We start from the raw sequence: 22,071 nt of genomic DNA, 5'->3' as shown, positions 1-22,071 counted from the left end.
AATTTTATTCTGTAGTCAAGCTTTATGAAATCTCACTATGCTGCCACTTCACCCAGGTGCAGGATAATTCAAAGAAGTCAAATGCCGGATAATTTCATTATCCTCTGATTTCTTGTATTGTGTAGACTCTTCAGTTAGGTTACATATATTTGGGTTAAAAGTTGCTAATTTAACTATTGTTTCAATCAATCAAAAATGAGTCAGAAGGGATTGACATTCTATATTTGAATGTTAAAAAGCTTTCACTAATTATTATTTTTTAAAATACTGTTGAGATACTGTAACTTGCCTTTAGGTGATATTGTTCTCACCAGATCACATGGCTGTAATAATCTTTGCCATATTTTTCCCTGTTAGGCTTTATGACCCGTCTGTATAGTCGTTTCGCTTGTATTCTCTGGCCAGTTTCTGGTATAAAGTCTTCATTTCTAGACGGAAAAATCGTACCATCTCCATATGAGACTGTCTAACTCACTTTCATTCATTCATTCACCTTTAGTTCAAAAGCTCTTATGAAAGTTCTTTGCATCCTAAATAGGATTTAAATCCAGGTTTTTGAAATTAGAGGATGTAGTGATTATTGACTTAACTGTGGAAGTTTTGCTTTGCCCATATTATTAATAAAATAATTATTTAAGATATATTCATGGATAGTCAATATCCATATTATAAGTTGATGAGGCTGTTTCTGTTGTTATGTTTAATCCAAGTTCAAGCAATAAAAAGATATTAATCTTTTGATCCTTGAATATTTCCTCTGTTATTTTTATTTCAGATGAAATATGACTATGGAATCTCACTCAATACCAAATAGTTTCATTTCTTATGAAAATGAGAAACATGGAAATGTTAACAATAAAGAGTTTTGCATTTCCTCTACAGACAAAGATTTGTCAGATAAAATTTCTTTGAAGTTAACAGAAGGAAACATCGAGTTGGATCGTGCAGAGCAGCAAAGTTTTGTAGATGCTTCGCATAAGGAAAAGACTGATCCATATTTTTACATTAAAAGAGATGAATTCACATCAGAAATATTTAAAATAGAGCTTGGGAATTTGCCAACATATATAGGATATGGTGTAAGTACTTTACTAATATATATAGTGTGTATATATATATATATATATAGAGTCAGGTCTCTTTTTATGCGGTAGATATATTCCACAGAAAACCACATATAAAAAATCGCACAAAAAAGACCTAACTTATGTTGGAAAATTAGGGATACGTTCCATAATTTTCTAAAACTGCATAAAACCGAAGCAATGAATTAAAATAAACTAAAATCACATAAAAAAGTTTATAAAAATTCAGGAAAATAAGAATTCCTCAGTTTGTTTTAAAGCTTTATTCATTTAATTTTATTGAAAAGTAACAATTTTTTTTACATTTTTTCATCAGAATTATCACTATTAGACAATTTTCGGCAATGTTTGCGAACTGGTGCGAAATCACTTTCATCACCAGAAGAGAGAGTCTGTATGGTAAAGGCAATGGTTGTGATTTTTTTTCTTCTAACAATGTAATCAGTGATTAAGTATCAGTGACAATGTAGTCGATGATGATTTTACTAATTTTTTTATACAGCTCACAATATCCAGACATACAGTTCTTCAGCTCACGTTGGAATTTAGACTTGCTCAGAATTTGTGTCATTAACAAGAAAATGATTTTCCAATTCATTGCACAGTTCAAGACCTTCTTGAATTATATTTGTAGTGAGGGGGGGGGCAGGTTTTTCTTCCGCTTCACTATCGTTTTCTGGATCTTCGACAATATCTAAAGTTAATCAATATCCAATAATATCATCGTCACTTAAGGCATTATCCACAAGCAATTCGTCTACATCATGCTGGCTAAATGTATCTAAACCTTCTCCACCAATTTCATGTGCCATAGTAATGATTTCAGCTGATAACGTAGATGTTTGAATGGTTGCACTGTTTGCAACATATCCAGGCCAAGCTGCTTTCCAGCAGGCATTTAAAGTTTGTGGTCTTATTTCAGCGATAGCAGATGCAACATGATTTAAACAATCCAAAATAGAAATTTTTTTCCAAACGTCAGTTACTGCTAATGATTCATTTTCTAGTTTATCCAATATAAATTGAAAAGTGTGCTTAATGTAATATTTTTTAAAAGTAGCAATTATGCCTTGATCTAATGGCTGAATAATACTTGTTGTATTGGGTGGAAAAAACACTGCCTGCACATTTGGATGTCCTAAATGTGGATGATTTGAAACAATGTACAATGCGACTTGGTGCATTGTCAATAATTAATAAAACTTTAAAATCGAGAGCTCTTTGCTTCCTATATGTTTCCACTTCTGGTACAAAGTAATTATTGAACCATTCAGTAAATACAGCAGTTGTTACCCCGGCCTTTTGATTAGCCATCCAATGTACCAGCAGCTGTTTTTGATCTTTGCCTTTTAGAGCACGTGGTCTTAGAGATCGATTTACTGGGTTTCAACATTCGATCCCCTGATGCATTGCTACAAAGTAACAACGTTACTTGATCTTTGCTTGCTTTAAACCCACTTGCTTTTTTTACTCAGACTTTGTGATGTAAGTTCGACTAGGCATTTCTTCCAAAACAATCCTGTTTCATCAGTGTTAAACACTTGATCGGGACAGTATCTACCATCTTCAATAATTCTGGCTAACTTCTCTTGAAAATTTTTGGCTGCTGCTTCATCTGCTGCTGCAACCTAAAATGCCACCTGTAATATTCACGTTATGAAGCGCATTCCTTTTTAAAAACCTGGTTAGCCATCCTTTGCTAGCCGAAAATTCTTTATCAGTGCGAAGCGGAAATTAATGTCTCCAATTGCTTCATCTGTTCATAAAACTGAAGAGCTTTTTATTTAATTAAATAACTGCTTATAGGAATTCTTCTTTGAGTTAATTCTTCAATCCAAATTACGTTCCGTTTTTTCTAATAAAGCATCTCTTGAGTACGATAATAATTTGACAGTTTTGTGCCAGAAATGACAGATTTTCTTATTGTGACTTCATTCTTTTTAATTGCTCTTGTAGTAGATTCGCCTAAATTAAAATGTTTACCAATCACTGTAGATCCCTCTCCTTTTGCTAAGCGATCTAAAGTTGCAATTTCTATTTCCAAAGAAATTGCTTTTCTTTGGTGCTTTTTTTTCTCCATTGGGTCAAATTAAATCTTTAAAATAAAAATTAGCAAAATTTAGACTTACAATAATGAAAAGACAAACACTCACTCATATGCAAAATTAAACTTCACGGACACTCACTGCTTATACGTTACTCACGTTACGCCAGAATGTGCTGCAGCACACTGTTCATTATGTACAGCGGGGAAACCCCGAATCTGCATGAAACATGCTCCGCATAACTTCAAAACCGCATAAAAAAGAGACCGAAGTGTTTATATATAGAATAAAGTTAAGTAATTTTTTTTTAAATTTAATTTATTTTATGTTGGCGGGAGAGGTTGTTTTGTAAACTGAAGTACATTAGTACTGTGTTTGGGCTGAAGGAGACAAAAGTTAAGTTGTACACTATTTGCATTTACTGTTAAACATCCTGATTCTCTCCTTTCTTCATTGAAATACTATAAAAATTCAAACTTTTGGATTGTTCTTCAGCATTAGAAAACATAACAGTGCACTTGTTGTTTATGTGATGTTATAGTGATAGTCATCACTTGACAATGATTTTGTTAGATCTGCCAATTTTAGAATCATGGATTTCTCTGAAAGATTTTATTGAATTACAACCAAGAAAAAGATATTTGGTTAATTTTCAAGTAAATTTTTGCTTGTGTATTTTGAATTAAAAATATATCTGTGTATCTCTCTCTCTCTCTCTCTCTCTCTCTCTCACACACACACACACACACACACACACACACACACACACACACACACACACACACACACACACACAGTCTTGCCATAAATTCTGTTAGAGCTTCTGCACCTTCCCCCCCCCCCCCATGCTGCCCATAAAATTGCAGTAGTGGCACCGTGCTCAGCCAACATCTGCGTGTTTATCAGTAGCTAGAGTTTTCTAGCTGTATGTGTCAACATGCAGTGGGGGAGATTATGAGAACCGTGTAGCTGTAATAGCAGTTCATAAGGTTGGAATGTAGTCCCCTGTTATTTTCAACATGCTATAAACACTCTGGATCAGTAGAATGTTTGTATTGGATTATTGACCATTATAATGATACAGAAGATATATCTGACCTCCAAAAAACAAGTTGACCACATTGCGTTAGGATGCAACAGCTTATGAGAGATGTGAAGGCATGCCTCCGCCATAATCCTGTGAGAATGCAGAACGTGATGTCGCAAGAGTTAAACGTTTCACAGAGAACTTGTGCTGACTGATGACTTGGGGATGAGAGCCTATCGTCGTTCTACTGGACACTACTAACACCACAACTTATGCAGCAGAGGGTGATAAAATCAAAGGAACTTCTCTGGTGATATGTGAACAACAGACTGATATATCCTCTTCACATGCGAGCATATTTTCACCACTGAAGAATCATTTAACTGCCAAAACAATTGGGTATATGCCCTGAATGATTGTCCAGCACGTGCCATAACATCCAGGATTCAGAAAGGTCATCACTCTGCATCAGTAATAGTTTAGTGAGGGTGACGTATCACGGGGTATCCTAGTTTCATTTATGTCAGAAATGGATCAAAACCTCTGCCAAAGTGTATTAAGACACTGTGCTGGAACCTATGGTACAGCCTGTGAACAACACCTTGTTTCACAATAGGCAGTGGACCTTCCAACAGGACTCAGCCTGTACACACAAGGCGAGGACCACACAACAATGTTGGAGGCTATTATGACTGACTACATATCACCATCTGATTAGCCATCTGGAAGTCTCAATCTAAATCCATCAGATTTCAAATTGTGGTCGAGCTTGAGAGAGAGAGAGAGTAGCCTGCAAGAAATGACACCCCAGCAACATCCTGAAGGTGGATTTGGAGCAGTCAGTGGCAGTATTTCAATTGGACATTGTGTGTGCGTTAAAGCAGAAGAGGGACAGTTTGAATATTGAGGGCTGCTATATGCATGTATTTATTTATTTTAGCTGGTATGTCGGTAAATAAAGTAAGTTTGTAAGACAGTAAATAGTATAAGATTTAATAATTACTTTGACTATTAAATTATTTAAGGAATTTACAATGTATACTGGAATATTAATTAAAGGAAACTTTAATAAATATCTCCTATATTTCGGCAATGTCACATTGCCATCTTCATGGGAATATACAACTATGACATGTGCACACAGGCATTTCTTCTTCTTTTGCTTTGCCTTATCCCTTGTTAGACATGGTCGGTGTTCCCATCTTTAATCTTCTTCTTCCAGATTCTCTGGTCCAGGGCATCTTCCTGACTCCATCCTTTCTCCCTAAGATCCTCTGCCACCTTATCCCACCATCTGAGTTTGGGCCTGCCTCTTTTCCTCCTTCCCTCCACCTCCATACGCTCCACTCGTTTACCAACATACTCCTCACTCTTTCTCTCTACATGACCGAACCACCTCAGCCTACTTTCTTGTATCTTCCTACCGATCGGTACCACCTTGATCGACCCCTCTGATGTAGTCATTCCTGATCCTGTCCTTTGTCACACCACTCATTCATCTCAACATCTTCATCTCCACCACCTCCATCTTCCTCTCCTGTGCCTTTGTTATAGGCCACGTCTCCGTGCCATGGAGCATCGCCGGCCTCACCACCACCATTTTATACGCCTTTCCTTTCATTTTACAACTCACTCTCTTGTCGCACAAGACCCCACTCATCTTCCTCCAGTTCATCCAGCCACATGTTATTCGGTGACCTCATCCAGGTGAAGGAATGGTGACCTCATCCAGGTCACCATTCCGCTCGACGACCGACCCAAGGTACTTGAATTTCTTCCCTGAAGTCAGTTAACCTTTCACCCTGGAGTTGTATGATCATATCCTCGTCACTCCCCGTTGACATATATTCGGTCTTTACCCGGTTAATTTTCATGCCTCTCTCCTCAAATACCTTTCTCGCATGCAGGCACTACAAAAAGCAAATGAGGCAGAAGAGAGAACTACTGTTGTTCCTAGAGTCCTAAAGGTGCCCCCCTAGCGGGCTATATTGGGTTATCTTGGCTGTTGGGCTGAAGTTCTCAAGATGCAAACTTCCCAAATTTGGGGCAGTCTCATGCACTCAAACTTGTTGAGGTTTGGAAAGTTTTTTAAAGATGAGGCTGATTCTATGAACAGTCTTTCATATTTAAATTTGCTGCAGTGTATTAACGTGGTTTTCTTCCAACGTATTCTGTGGTGGGTGCCCAGAGTGCCTGTACTCATGAAACCGGATGTTGTCTTTGTGTTCTGAAATCCTGAAATTGCTGTCCTGCCTGTTTGGCCAAAGTAGGACAGTTTACAGCTACAAGGGACGTGGTATACCCTAGGTAGATCTAGGGGAAGTGGTTGGTCTTTGGTGGAATGGATAAGGGATGCCAATTTTTTATCTGGTTTGTAACAAGACGTCAGGTCATATTTTTTTAAGATTTTTTTTAACTTTTCAGAAGTGCCCCGGATATAGGTAATGGTGATGGATTTAGTGTAATCTTTGTTATGAAGGGGGGGGGTTTGTGGTTAACTGGTTTTAATATTTTTTGGGGGTAGCAGCCATTGGCTACAACCCCCAAAAATGACAATGCCCTAACCACTGAAATTAACCACATCTGTAACATATGTGGTTTAAGTTAGAGGGAGATGGTAAATCCCGTTTTATTTTATAGTCGGGTACGAAACTCGGATCGAAATCCATCGAATCCATAGGGTTTCATGCCAATTTCTGAGAGAATTTCATGAGAAATTCTCTCATAATGTAAAACAGTATATATACATCTCTTAGGAGCTGTGTTTTACATTATGAGAGAATATTAAGGTTAGTGACGGAGCTTGCTCCACCTTTGCTTGGAGTTGCCCTGGTGTTGTACTACCCAAGTGATCACTTACACTTGGGCTCGCCGATAGTTTTTTTGGCATGAAACTCTATGGATTTCGATCTGAGTTTCGTACCCGGCTATAAAATAAAACGGCATTTACCATCTCCCTTTAACTTAACTTATGTCGCTGGTAAAATAGCCTTTTGGCTTATTATAGTAGTAATAACAATATAGGAGTACACCAGTTCAGCAATTCTATAGTAGAGGTATAGGTAAGTTCGGTTCACTTAAAACCTTGATATTCCAGGTCTACCTACTCACTGATGAGACTTCAAAAAAGGTTGAAACCGTCTGGGTAATGACCTCTTCTCATAATGTAAAACAGTATATATACATCTCTTAGGAGCTGTGTTTTACATAATGAGAGAATATTAAGGTTAGTGACGGAGCTTGCTCCACCTTTGCTTGGAGTTGCCCTGGTGTTGTACTACCCAAGTGATCACTTATACTTGGGCTCGCCGATAGTTTTTTCGGCATGAAACTCTATGAATTCGATGGATTTCGATCCGAGTTTCGTACCCAGCTATAAAATAAAACAGGATTTACCATCTCCCTTTAACTTAACTTATGTTGCCGGTAAAATAGCCTTTTGGCTTATTATAGATGTGGTTTAGTTCAGTGGTTTGGGCATTGTCATCTGAACATTGTCATTTTGTCCTGTTATATAGTGTTTTTATAACCCCATATTGTTGTGAGGGGGGGAATTGCTGGTGAATGTATCTGCCTGTGGGTTTTCTGTATACAGAGAAAACCAAGGATCCATCAAGCTGGCGAGTGATTAGAGTGTCTAGGTAAGGGAGACTGTTGTTTTACTCTTTTTCCAAGGTGAACTGGATTCTGGGGTGTTGGTACACCCCACAGAATACGTTGGAAGAATGTCATGTTAATACACTGCAGCAAATTTAAATATGAAAGACTGTTCATGGAATCAGCCTCAGCTCAAAAAACTTTCCAAACCTCAACAAATTTGGGTGCATGAGACTGCCCCAAATTTGGGAAGCTTGCATCTTGAGAACTTCAGGCCAACAACCAAAACAACCCAATATAGTTTACTGGGGGCGGGGGGGGGGGGCACCTTTAGGACTCTAGGAACAACAGTAGTTTTCTCTCTTCTGCTTCATTTGCTTTTTGTAGTGCCTGCGTGCTGTGTCATAATCGTATGTTCCCATGAAGATGGCAATGGCAATGTGACATTGCCGAAATATAGGAACTATTTATTAAAGTTTCCTTTAATTAATATTCCAGTATACATTGTAAATTCCTTAAATAATTTAATAGTCATGTGTTACCAACGTATAAGTCTACCTACAAGAATAATAATTACCGTATATTATCGTGTATAATGCAAACTAGAAATTTTGTTTGAAAACTAGCCCTAAAATTCCATGTCCATGTATAATGTGATCTGTTAATCTTGTTCCATAACATTATAAATAATACAATACGAATTAACGAAAGAAATATTTATTTAAAAACAAAATGTCAAAATACAATACGAATTAACGAAAGAAATATTTATTTTAAAACAAAATGTCAAAATCCTTTAAATTCTTCTTCATCCTTTGAGTCGTCAAACATCTCATTTATAAATTCATCTGTAGGGATTGCGTCATCAGTGTAGCAGTTATTGTCATCGTCTTCATGCTCTCCAATTTGTTGTGCATCATCCTCGCTTTCGTATATGACGTGATCTTCGGATCCATCCATTGAATTACTTATTCCACATTTAAGAAATGAGCGTTGAATCATTTCAGATGGTATCGAATCCCATGGTTCTTTAACCCAGCTGGTGACTAGGGTGATCTCAGGCTTCTGAAAATTCCCACCCTTTGTCATCTTCACCAAACCAGATGACATCCATTCTCTCCATTTTTCACGTAAGTGATCTTTAAATGGCTTATTCAAGCTGACATCAAGCGGCTGCAAAACAGAAGTTAGACCACCCGGTATGACTGCTAGGTCTGTATGTAGCTCACGTGCTTTCTCTTTGCTTGCTTCTGTTAAATGCGCCTGGAACATATCCCAGACTAGCATGCTTTGTTGACATAACAAGCTACCTGGACGTATGTTCCATACTTGATCCAGCCACAATTGTACACCTTCTTCATCCATCCAACCTTTCTGATTGGCGCGAACAATTACACCTGGTGGAAATTTCATAGGCTTTGGAATTTTCTTCCTTTTAAATATCACTGTTGGCTTTAATTTGATTCCGTCTGCTATGCATGCTAGAACAACAGTAAAATGCATTTTTTCATGTCCCGTTGTTTTTATGAAGACACCCTTTTCACCAACTGAGTTTACTGTTCGATTCCCAGGCATATCAAAGTACATGGGCGTCTCATCCATATTGCCAATTTGGGAAAGTTCATATCCGTGACACTTCCGTAATTTTATGATAAATTTATGGAAGGACTGCACTTTTTCTTCAAGCTGCTTTGGTAACTTCTGTGCAATTTTTGTTCGGTGTCGTAACGTTAATGCTTTGCGTTCCATAAATCTGTTGCACCACCCAGGTGAAGAAAAGATGAAATACCTGGTGTGTCCTTGAATTTACCATTCTTGAGTTGTAGAGCTCGAAAACAAATTGCATTTCTTGTTACTATAATGCCATCTTGTTGTTGCGTCAAAATCTATTCATTTAGCTCTTCTTCGAGTTCTGGAAAGGATGCTACATCTCCACGATGGGCACATTTCGTTTTGGGGATTTTTTCAAGACTGTCTTTTTGCTTACGCCAAAGTCTAATATTACTCCCTGCTACACCAAATTCTCTCATAGCAACACTGTTATTATGTTCTTCTGCAAACTGCACGACACGCAATTTAAATCCTGCTTTAAAAGATGAACGTTTACGTTTCTGTTGGCTCATTTTCAGGCTGGGTTTTATTTAACAAATAATATTTAAAATGAACTGTGGTTAAACCGATATACCTAACTGTGCTCTATCATTCGGCGACGGAGAGCGCATGTGCAGATACGATGCATGCTCGGTCGGCGAATGCAAGTGGGTCAAGTAGATTTGGTTGCATAGGCATTAGGTAGTATATATTGTGTGTGCAAGTCTAATAAGATGTTATATTTTTTAGGATCTGCATATAATGCAAACCCCTAACTTTAAGTAGTATTTTTTACCATAAATTTTTCGCATTATATGCGATAATATACGGTACTTTAATTAAAAAACACATTTTATGTTATTTTAAACTTCAGGTGTACAAAAGAAGAAACTAAAAGACAAAAGAACATAGAAGATTAGCATGGTGGTCACTATTATAGAGTATATACGAATCTGATGATTTGAAATTATGTTTGTCATGCATTGTATTGTTGAGCACATTCTGCATGTTCACTTTCAAGTTTGTGAATTTGCTACAATATTTAATCCCATATTGTAGCTATAGCTACAATATGGGATTAAATGTCATTTCCAAAGATTCCCGAATTCTCTACTCTCAGTTATGTTTTAACAATGGTGTGACGGTTCCGATTTATTTTTCATGACTCGACATCTCTTTGTTGAGGCATCTTGTGGGTCAGTTGAAGAGAGAACATGTGAAGATAGAGCTGAGGTCTCATTTCTTTGGTATTCAATATTTATGTTATATTCTTCAATGTGTTGTTCAGTGGATTTCTCAGTCTTTTCATAGTATGGTTTCATGCACTCACACCATTGATATACGCTTGTATATTTTAAAGCTATGTTGAGGTTTTATGGATCAAAATAGTGATTTTCCTTAATGAAGGGATTGAATGCTGTTTTGATTTTATGTTCTTTAAGGACTTTTGCAAGTTTTAATGAAATAGAACTAATATAAGGTATCTACATAAACCCTTTGATTTCCTCATCATTAGAAGTGGCTCGAATGGTATCCTGGCTGAGAACGCTTGAGACTGTATGTTCATTGTAGCCATTTTGTAGAAGGGTATTTTATAAAAGCTGGAATCTTTTAGCTAGTTCATCCTTGCCAGTAATGAGACGGTAGGTTCTTGAAATCTTGAAATAATGCCTAATTTTTGAGGTCCCACTTTTCATGGTGAAAAGAGGCATGTAGATATCAGTCAGTGTGTAGATATCGGAGTTTCAAACTTTAGGTAATATGTCTATTGTATTATCTGTAGACTGATCCCCACTCTTCTTTTTATCTTTCTTCCTGCTTCCCCCCCCTGTCATAGAGTATTCAAGGGCTAGGGGTGAATCTTTCCTATTATACTATTTTTTGTTGCATGCAGTGGTAGTTTGCCTTCTCTTCGAGTTATTTGCCTTACCCAGTAGACTGAGACCCACCTTATCTGGTCAGTGTGGGATCAGTTAGGACAAAACTCCTATATTTTTAATCACATGGATCAGATCAAGGTTGTAAGAACCCATTGCCATAATGGGCATTGTAATTACCTAAAGAAGACATTTTCATAATGGTGATCCATACTTATACCTTCCCAGGAGGTGTGTATTGGATAAGAAAGATGAGATCATAAAGAAAAAAGGACAAACACTGCAGTAGAAGAATATATTCATTGGCACTTAAAATTTTCATGGTGAAACCCGATTTGAAGATTGAGAGAGATGGAAAAATGAAATGGGAGATGCAAAGAAGAGAAGATGATCTTAATAAATTACAGAAGGACATTTATTATACCACTCCAAATATGATAACAATTTCACTGATGGTGTAGGTTTTCTAATACATAAATAAAATAATATAATCCACATGAAAGATCAATTCGAATAGCATCAGTAGTCGTATCTATAAATAAAATATATCAAATCAAAATAGTATGCCCCAACTTCAGATCACTCAGGTGAAGATGTTGAAGAATTTTATGCCACACTAGAAGAAATTTAAAATTACAGCAGTGAATTTAAATAATAAGAAATAAAAATAAATAATTAAAACAATAATAATTAAACTTCAATGGGAAAAGTTAGAATGGGGAGAGGAATGAAAGAGGAGAAAGTCTACTGGAATTTACTGGAGAGAAAACTTTATTATGAATTCGTTTTTTAATAAAAAGAAACATAAATGAACATGGAGAAGTCCAAATGGGACCTTTTAATGAAGTAGATTTTATAATAACAAATAGAATACATATTATATATTGTGTAGCAGTTTTAAATATTAATACGGGTAATGATCACAGAATGATAAGATGTAAAATTATAATTCATAAAAAATGGGAAATACATAAATAAATTACAAAGGTTCAGTGTAATAAGCTTTAAAAATTTAAAACTTAAAAAAAAGCATATATAAAGCTGTTTTAAATACATTCAGAGAGCAAATAGAAGATAATATAGATGAGATTAATCAAAAACTAAGCAATATTATAATTAATATCTCCCCTGAAACAAGTGGAATTATTTCCCATAAGAAATAACAAACTTTCAAAAGAAACACTAGGTTTGTAAAGAAAACACAGAATTAAAAAGAGAAAACATCATAATAAATTTAGTTTAATCCTTTACCCAAGTGTAGGCAAACAAAGTTTGCATCTGAAGTAGTTCAGGACTGAGGCAACTCGTAGCAAAGGTGGACCAAGCTCTCATCATTCCTTTTCTCAGTATCTCCCACATTGCACACATCTCCTTGCAGACATGTATAAAGCTATGCATTAAGGGAAGGGCCACTACCCAGACCGTTTTCGACCTTTATTGAGGTCTCGTCAGTGGGAGGCAGACCCAGAAGTGGTGATACTAAGGCAGAAGCAATGGAGAGGTCATATTTACTTATACAAATTGCCAAAAGGTGTACCACCTTATTATTAATTTACTCTGGATTTAGAGAAAGATGTGGAAATTTATTTTCCACTTGGTTAGACTATAATAAATTTAGTTTAATCCTTTACCCAAGTGTAGGCAAACACTTGGGAAGGGCCGCTACTCAGACCGGTTTCAACCTTTATTGAATAAGGTGGTACATCCCTTGGCAACTCGTAGAAAAGGTGGACCAAACTCTCATCACTCCTTGTCTCAGTATCTCCCATAATGCAAAGCACTAAATACATAATGTAATACAATAAAGGATTAAACTAAATTTATTATAATCTAACCAAGTGCAAAATAAACTTCCAACATCTTTCTCTAAATCCAGAGTAAATTAATAATAAGGTGGTACACTGGTTGGCAACTCGTATAGGTAAATATGACCTCTCCATTGCTTCTCCCTTAGTATCACCACTCTGGGTCTGCCTCCCACTGATGAGACCTCAATAAAGGTCGAAACCGGTCTGGGCCTTCCCTTAATGCATAGCAGTATACATGTCCGCAAGGAGATGTGCTTTGCATTATGGGAGATACTGAGACAAGGAGTGATGAGAGCTTGGTCCACCTTTGCTACGAATTGCCAAGGGATGTTCCACCTTACCTCAGTCCTGAAAACTAAAATGTGAAATAAAATGTCACATAAAACTGAATGTGAGAATTACAGAGGTATTTCCCTACTGAGTGTTCCTGGCAAGATCTATGCAAGTGTACTTGAGAAACGGTTGAGAAGAATTGTGGAAGAAAAGCTTGGTGAAGAATAAGCTGGATGCAGGCCAAATAGAGGCTGTCAGGATCGGATCTTCACTTTACGACAAATAGTGGAGAAAGCATGGGAATATAACAAAGATCTGTATTTAAGTTTTTTTGATTTGGAAAAGGCATATGACAAGATGCCAAGAGAGAAGCTATTCAATACGCTACAGTTATATGGTATCAACGGGGCATTATATTAAGCAATACTTAGTCTTTATTTGAGTTGTAAGTCAGCAGTTAGAATTGAAGGAAGTACAGGAAGATGGTTTAATGTTAAATCTGGTGTGAGACAAGGATGTACGTTATCCCCTCTGTTATTCATTATATGGATCACATTATGAAGGAAAGTGGTATTAAACATGATATCAAAATTGGAGATGTTAATGTCAGCTCTTTGCTTTATGCAGATGATGTTATACTTCTAAATAAATCCACTAGAAGTCTGCAAGATTCTCTGACTAAATTGAATAACTGTTGTAATGGATATGGTATGAAGGTCAGCAATAAAAAGACAAAGACAATGAAAATAGGTAGAATCATTGAAAATGTCAACTGTGTTGTGAATGGAGAACCTGTGGAACAAGTAAAACATTTTAACTACTTAGGCACGATTTTTATCGAAGATGGTAAATTAAATATAGAAATAGACAACAGAATCAGCAAAGCTGATATGATAGGAAGTCAATTGAATAAATTCATATGGAATAAGAGAGAAATTAGTCGGAACACTAAATTAACTGTATACAAGACAGTGTTCAAACCAGTTTTAACTTATGGATCTGAGAGCTGGGTAAGAAGTAAAACCCTTGACCAAAGACTAGAGACCGCAGATATGAGAGTCCTGAGAAAGATTAGAGGCGTGAACAGATGGCATCAATGGCAGTATCATATTAAAAACGAGGATATTAGGAAAGAACTTGACATTGTCAGCATCCAGGAATGCGTTAGCAGAGCTAATCTCAGCTGGTATGGTCACTTAAACAGAATGGGCGAGGAAAGATTAGCAAAACAAGTGTTCTCTGCCAGGTTGGCAGGAAAACGACCCAGAGGAAGACCAAGATATAGGTAGATTGATACGGTACAAAGGCATTAGACGATAGAAATATAAGATCTGATAATGTTGGAGTCTTGACAAGTAACAGACTTATTTGGAGGAAAATTGTAGATAGGAAGGTAGTAATGATGTAATTTTTTTCATGTAGTACTATCATATTCTGTATACCCCTTGAGGGTACATGGCAGGAATTTGATGATGATGAAGTTTGTTTGTTAACACTTGGATAAAGGATTAAACTAAATTTATTATACTGAGATTTGTTTTTATTTCCATTCATGTAACAGTCCCATTTCTTCTCTGTTCACTCTGAAGATGTGATGAGATACTTATCACAAAATGTTTTTATATTAAAGACAATTTTTTTTACTTTTGTAATTTATATGCACAGTCCATTCATTATCCTTTCAAATATTGTCGTTTTTAATATAGTTCAGTATCCAAAGCTGTTGACTTTACATGAATTGCTTCAGTATTCTACAGTACACAACACTTTCTTTCAGACAGGTTGCTTTGCATTATGAGAAAGGTCTCATCAGTTCAACTTATTAAGGTCTCATCAGTTCAACTTATTAAGGTCTCATCAGTTCAACTTATTAAGGTCTCATCAGTTCAACTTATTAAGGTCTCATCACCAAGAAGATATAGATACTGAGGTTAAACCAGTGCAGTAGTAGTCACATATCTTAGATATTATGGAAGTGGACATTATGGGGTACTGTGGCAATTGATGTGAGGTCAACAGTCACTATATACAAAGTAGCCTAGTCATGAAGATACTTCACTGTCAAACTTTGTTCACTTGGGTAAAGAATTAAAACAAGAATATATTTATACTGAACAAGGTTTTCTCTATTAAAGACAATATCAAAGAGGACATTGAAAATAATTTAACCTCTGAGATCACTTAGTTAAAGCAGATTATTAGACATATGACGAAGGAACTACAGAAAGTTGAGCAGTGTTTAGAGGAATACACGAAGGAAAAAAGGTTCAGCAGAAAAATGGAAAACAAAGCACAGAATCAGATAAGTTGTAAGTAACAAAAATCAGGTAAGTACAGTTGATTATAAAAAGAATGTTATTTGATATGGTGACTATCATAAAACATGCCATTGATGAGCAGGTTTTAACATTGTTTTGTCCTGAATAAACTAAGAAAAAGTTTTAACATGAATTATTCAGGACATAACTTGATTTAAACCTGGGCAGAGAATGTGGCATGTTGGCAATAGATTAGAAAGATAACTTTATGTATATGAATCAAAATTAAGAGCGAGAAATTGTACAAAAAATGTGTAAAAATGTTTGTAAGACCTAACCTGTAATGCATGTGGGTCAGATATAGAAATTAATCAAAGCTGTTAAATCTATTTAAGAACCCTATTCCATGTATTATAAAATAGCAAAGCCTGTGAGCCAGAGTCCAAGGGTCGCCTTTAACCGTCCTACGTTACGCATACCAAAAGGGGGGAAGGTAGTTATAGGAAAGAGAAACTAAAGCGCCTTCCAAGAAGAACACAACATGTGCACGTGCGATGTTATAGAGGGAGCTGGACACCATGAAGAAAACCCATGTGACTGCATTGGCGAGTATAGCGATAGCCGAGAAACACCGAGAAGAGAACGAAAAGAAAAAAGGGTAAGGCTTTTTTTGGGTTCCTGTTTCCTGACCTCTCTCGGACATAGGGTCCAGTCCGCTCCGACGGAGAAGTTCCTGGCTGGCCATGGAAGGCATTGGTTCACCTGTCGCAGCGTTTGAGAACAGCCTAGCTACCTGCTGAGACTAGGATAGCTGTGCGATTTCGTGCGACAGAGGAACCAAGCAGATGCCGTCCGTTCTGGCTATGCTCCCGAGCCATATCCCCTTTCCTGCCGAGGTTCTAACCGTATAGTTGATCGAAGGTGATCAGATAAAAAGCAAAGTGAAGAAGCCTTGATGACCAGACAAGGCAAGAAGAAAGACATAGCATCAATACAGAGATGGTAAAGTAGACTTTTGTATTGTGATTTCCAGTTAAGAAAGAGTGTGTTACCCTAAGAAAGTTTGTGAAGTGGACTAAATTTATGGAACTTTAAGAACTATCTGCAACTTGGCCCAGGCCCATCTGTTCGAGAATTATTTGCCTAACAAGGCCATGTTTATTCTGCAGGAATTAATAGTAAATGTGTAGAGTGATATAACCAATGACCACGTGAATGTAAAAGGTGTATTAGATGTTAATAAGATAATGTTAAGATATTTATAATGGTGGTCTATGCAAGTCTATTTATATGCTTTGTATATTAGTATTGAATCAAGGATCCTATTTGAGAATAATTCAGATTAATTAGTAATAATGCTTACTTGTATGATTTTCTCTATTTTATTAAACATGTTTCTTAGTACCTGCCTGACCTGTTGTTAATATATGAATTCAAACTGCCACTCATAAAAATATTGACGAACTTAGTGGGAAGAACCCACTTGTATGATTAAACAAAGCGAACCACGACTGCATGCAAGAAATTAGTACTGAACATAGAATTTATTATAGTTTAATTATTGTGTATCATTCTGAGAGAGCCATCCTGGGTAAGAGTCCCATCTATCCTCGGTATTGGCTGACGCAGTTATAATATAAATTTTGTCAATGCTTATCGGGTGGACTCTTTTAGAATGATGTGTAAATGGTCACGTCCCACACAAGGACAAAGCCCTAAAACACTAAGTAACCTACACGTGGTTAAACTATAGAGAGGCCAATAGGATTGCTTATTAAAAAGGGGGAGATTTAAAGAAAGAACGGAATTAGTGTAGTGTGTCTTAAAATTAGAAGATTATATATGGGAATAAGAGATAAATTTAACAAGGAAGTAATAAGAATAAACAGCACGTAAGAACCAAAATAAGCTAAGCAGCGGCGTAACAACGTGAAGTTTTCCCAGTGCAAAAATTACAAATATAATGCAAGCAATTCAAAAACTGAAAAGAAAAGTAAACGTGATCGTAATTGTTGTAGGTACCAATGACTTAACTAGCGATAAGTTCAGTATGAGAGGGGAGGGGGGATATGAAAGGGTTGATGGAAGAGGTTGAGATTGAAGATTAAAAAAGTGAAAACAATAAGTATATTACTTCGATATGATAAAAATGAATTAAGAAGAAGGGCTATGATGGCAAATGATTCAATGCATAGTCTGTGTAGAAGGAATGGATGAGAGAGCTTTTGGATGTGTGGAGTGCATTTGAGGGGAAAATTGGATTTGTATAAGAGGGCCGGCCTACACTTGAGTACGTTTGGCATCAGGAATCTAGAAAAATTATTGATATAAGACCTACCACAGAGAGTTAGGGAAACTGAATTCTGATGGGAGGAATCGTGAGAATCTCTGTGTAAGAGTGACAATGTTAGGTAACTGTGTTAATGATGTGAATGGTTATTATTATGAAAATGATTATGAAGAGAGAACTAATATGTGTTTGTCTGGTTTGGACCTATCAAGCATGTGTAACACAACATCTGCAAGTTGGTGAACTGTGTCATTCAGACCACAAACAAGAGTATGCAAAAGAGCATGCAGGTAATTTATTATGTCTGTACACGAATGCAAGGAGAATCAGAAAAAAAGGAGTAGAGTTCATTGCCTTGGTTAATGTACTGGGACCTCATGTTTAGGCATTAGTGAGATTTGGCAGAAGCACATGAACTAACTGGTATTAAATGCGAAGAGCAGAGTCTTTTCAGGAAGGATTTGAAATGAGGTGGATTCTAACAAGATTAAATAGACTGTGGGGTGTTGTTACAGACCTCGTGGATAGGTTGCTAGTGACGAAGAAATGTATCAACAAATAAATACGAAGGGTGCGAAAAGAATAATCATAATGAAGGACTTTAATTATCTGAACATTGATTGGGTAACCATGAAATCACATGAGAAGAATGAAACTGAATTTGTCTAACAGATAAGCTTAGGAAAGTTGAAGTTTATTCATGACTTATTTTTTAACAGTATTAACAATACCAAACTATTTTTATAAAAAAAGTTGTTTTGTTGGAAGTTTATTTTCCACTTGGTTAGACTATAATAAATTTAGTTTAATCCTTTACCTCCCACTGACAAGACCTCAATAAAGGTCGAAACCGGTCTGGGTAGTGGCCCTTCCCTTAATGCATAGGCTTTATGCATTAAAGTCATATCTCATTAAAGTCACATGTCTGCAAGGAGATGTGCTTTGCATTGTGGGAGATACTGAGACAAGGAGTGATGAGAGCTTGGTCCACCTTTGCTATGAGTTCCCTCAGTCCTGAACTTCTTCAGGCGCAAACTTTGTTTGCTTACTTACACTTGGATAAACGATTAAACTAAATTTATTATTGTCTGACCAAGTGCAAAATAAACTTCCAACATCTTTCTCTAAATCCAGAGTAATTTAATAATAAGGTGGTACACCGGTTGGCAATTCGTATAGGTAAATATGACCTATCCATTGCTTCTCCCTTAGTATCACTACTTCTGGGTCTGCCTCCCACTGATGAGACCTCAATGAAGGTCGAAACTGGTCTGGGTAGTGGCCCTTTCCTTAATGCATAGCAGTATGCATGTCCACAAGGAGATGTGCTTTGCATTATGGGAGATACTGAGACAAGGAGTGATGAGAGCTTGGTCCACCTTTGATACCAGTTGCCAAGGATGTACCACCTTACCTTAGTCCTGAAGATATTTTCAGGGGAAAACTTTGTTTGCTTACACTTGGATAAAGGATTAAACTAAATTTATTATAGTCTAACCAAGTGCAAAATAAACTTTCAAAAACCTCAGTATCTATCAGTATCGAAAACAAATGTGTTCTTTTTAAGGCTTCGAAGCCAACAATATGATACTACTGGAAAACTAAGGAACAGTTTAAATACAACCAATAAGCAAGAAAGTGCAGTGACTCAGTACATAAAAGTATAACAATAAATTATTCAGCAGATTATTAGTAGCAATTTTCAAAATCACTGTTTTCCAAAATTTTGAAATTCTGGTAGTTCCTAGAATATTACCCCGAAAGTCTACTTTACTAGCATGTGCTGATGTGATGTTAAAAATGGGTTGCTTTTTCAATAATGAAATTTGACCATAATAATGGTAGATGAAGGTCAATTAAACAACGGTTTTAGGTTTAAACAATGATTTATTTATCTGAAGAAATCCCAAATTGAAATGTTTTTTTCAGAAAAATTCACTGTATGAAAATGCCTTTAAATGATTTTAAAGGCTGTTTTTATATTTACTTGATAGCAAATTATAAGTTATTTGTTTCGAAGACAGTCTTCTCTTTCCTTTATAAATTTTACAATAGCATGCACAAGCTTTTTTAAATCTGCAGCAAGTTTCCTAGTGCACTCGAAATTTGAGTCTTGTTACTCAAAAATCTCAATTGTCTGTGTTGAAAGCTTCACTGAGTCCCTTGAAAGTGAAGGAACAAATAGTTGTTTCGGCCTCTTAATACCCTTTCCTTAGCTTCACATTTTGTCATTTCAAGGAGGTCTTCATTTTGTGCTTGAAGCAAATCAATGAGATCAGTTGTACAAATCTCAAGCTGCAATGACTGGCAATATTAACAGTTGCTTCTGTTTCATTTTTGTATGATCTCTGGTTGTTCTTAAAATCCTTCAAAATTATCGATTAAAAATAAACTGAGGACAGATAGTACTGCATTGTATAGCTAGTAATTTGAAATACCATATTTATGAATGTTTAGCATCTATTTATTGCATTTAATGTTTATATTTTTGATTTTGTTGATACTTTGGAAAAAAAGTAAGCAGGAACTGCCTATATTTGATATGTTAAATTAATACGTTAAATTTGGTTGAGTCAAAAAGACTTCATAGCATTAAGGAATGCGTAAGCCAAGCTAACAGGTAGTGTGATCACTTAACCAGAATGTGAGATAAAACATTAATAAATCAGGTGTTTGCCATGTTCCATGAAAGTTTCATGAAAAATATCCACAGAAATCGAGATTTATAAATGAACTGATGTGGGGGAAGACATAAAAATCAATACAAACTGATTAAATCAGAGATGTAACAAGTAAAATACCAGTATGGAAGAAAATTGTTGATCTGAAACTGGTAATGTAATCTTTATAATATTGGACTAGAATGACATCTCTTCAAGACATGTGTCAGTAAATTGATGATCATGAAGATGATACACTTTTTTGCCTTTATTTCTCACTCACTATATGCAAATTTGATATTTTATGACGATATATGGCAAAATTGAGTTAATTCTTATAGTTGTTACTTGATTTAAATGTAGATGAGTAATGTAATTTGAAAAAAAAAAGTGTTCTTTTTTTAAAAAGATATGGTTTCCTTAGAATTCCTTAACATAAGAACTCTTATTAAAAAAAAATATTTATTTCCCTTTAGCAACTAAGAAAACTCTTAAGTTCCAAATTGAAATTAAATCCTCACAAAATTAAAGCCATAGGAAGTCCTCCACAGTATGCATTTATTACATTTAGGTAAGAATTGAAGAGTCTGGTAGTGTACCATTACATATATTTAAATAGTGAATTGTATTATTTAAATCTTAGATATTTACTTTCTTTTAGATTACGTGCAATCCAAATTATTTGGTTTTCCTGATACAATTTGCTGCAATATTTATTTACTTTAATCAAGCCAACCATTAAAGTTATTACTGGGTCACAGCATCCTTTTTTGCATTTCCAGTACCTTAAAATTGAGATGTTGTTATGCTTTGAATGTTTGATTCTCATGTTACACAAACCATTTCTATGTAATAGATGAATAAAGCATGTTATATGTGGCCTGATGTTTCTCATTAGTCCATCCTCTGGTCATTCTTTGTATCTTCCACACTCTCTTATTGGATAGCTAGTTATCTGTTGATTGATCACTGCACATCTTGTTGGTTGCTTCCTTTCTTCTTTTTTTTTTTTTTTTTTTCTTTTTCATTCCATTTGCCTCTAATCTCTAGAATAGCTGTCCTTCCAAATTGTTTCACAACATCTTTTAGCTTCTCAAGAAAAATACTATTAGGTTAGGTTGTGCAGTCTCTCATGTGCAAAAGTGATATAAACCAATTCATCCATTTTTACTAGAAAGCTTCAGATCCAAGAAGATTATTTTCCGCACTATCTTGAAACTAGGACACTAAAATTTATTTATAACATTAAGAATGCTAGCACTCCTTAGGATGCTTCCAACAACAATGGATCTAGCTTCTATTTTTGATTAGAAAATTATAGATATATAGTACAGTAGGTTAGAAAAGCTAGAGGAATTATGATCAAATAGATAATGAATGCTTTTAATTTTATGAGAATTAAGAGGAGTAAATTTTTTGTGACACTGAAGTTTAGAGAATGACATACAGATTAGCATTGAAGCTGGGTGTAGATATTTCTGAATTTTTCGCCCTCCCCTCCTATCTCTCTCTCTCTCTCTCTTTCTTTGTCTGAGGTACAAACATCATTATCATCATCAAA

At 35.8% G+C, this 22,071-nt stretch overlaps 1 protein-coding gene across 3 annotated transcripts in view; it reads left to right on the top strand.

The window, feature by feature from the left end:
• Positions 1 to 22,071, top strand: part of LOC150107165 (tRNA (uracil-5-)-methyltransferase homolog A-like) — a 424,227-nt gene that overhangs the window by 19,516 nt on the left and 382,640 nt on the right. For all 3 annotated transcript variants that reach the window (XM_090391689.1, XM_090391688.1, XM_090391687.1), the window contains exons 2-3: positions 776 to 1,079; positions 20,987 to 21,081. In XM_090391689.1, coding sequence (XP_090247815.1) covers positions 783 to 1,079; positions 20,987 to 21,081 — 392 coding nt within the window. In that variant the 5' untranslated portion in view covers positions 776 to 782. The remainder of the gene's footprint in view (positions 1 to 775; positions 1,080 to 20,986; positions 21,082 to 22,071) is intronic.

Source organism: Typopeltis vanoorti, chromosome 4 (assembly GCF_054136105.1).
Source record: "Typopeltis vanoorti isolate ZY-2024b chromosome 4, IOZ_Tvanoo_1.0, whole genome shotgun sequence".
NCBI classification, from domain to species: Eukaryota; Metazoa; Arthropoda; class Arachnida; order Uropygi; family Thelyphonidae; genus Typopeltis; species Typopeltis vanoorti.
This window is presented reverse-complemented; position numbering and strand designations above follow the sequence as displayed.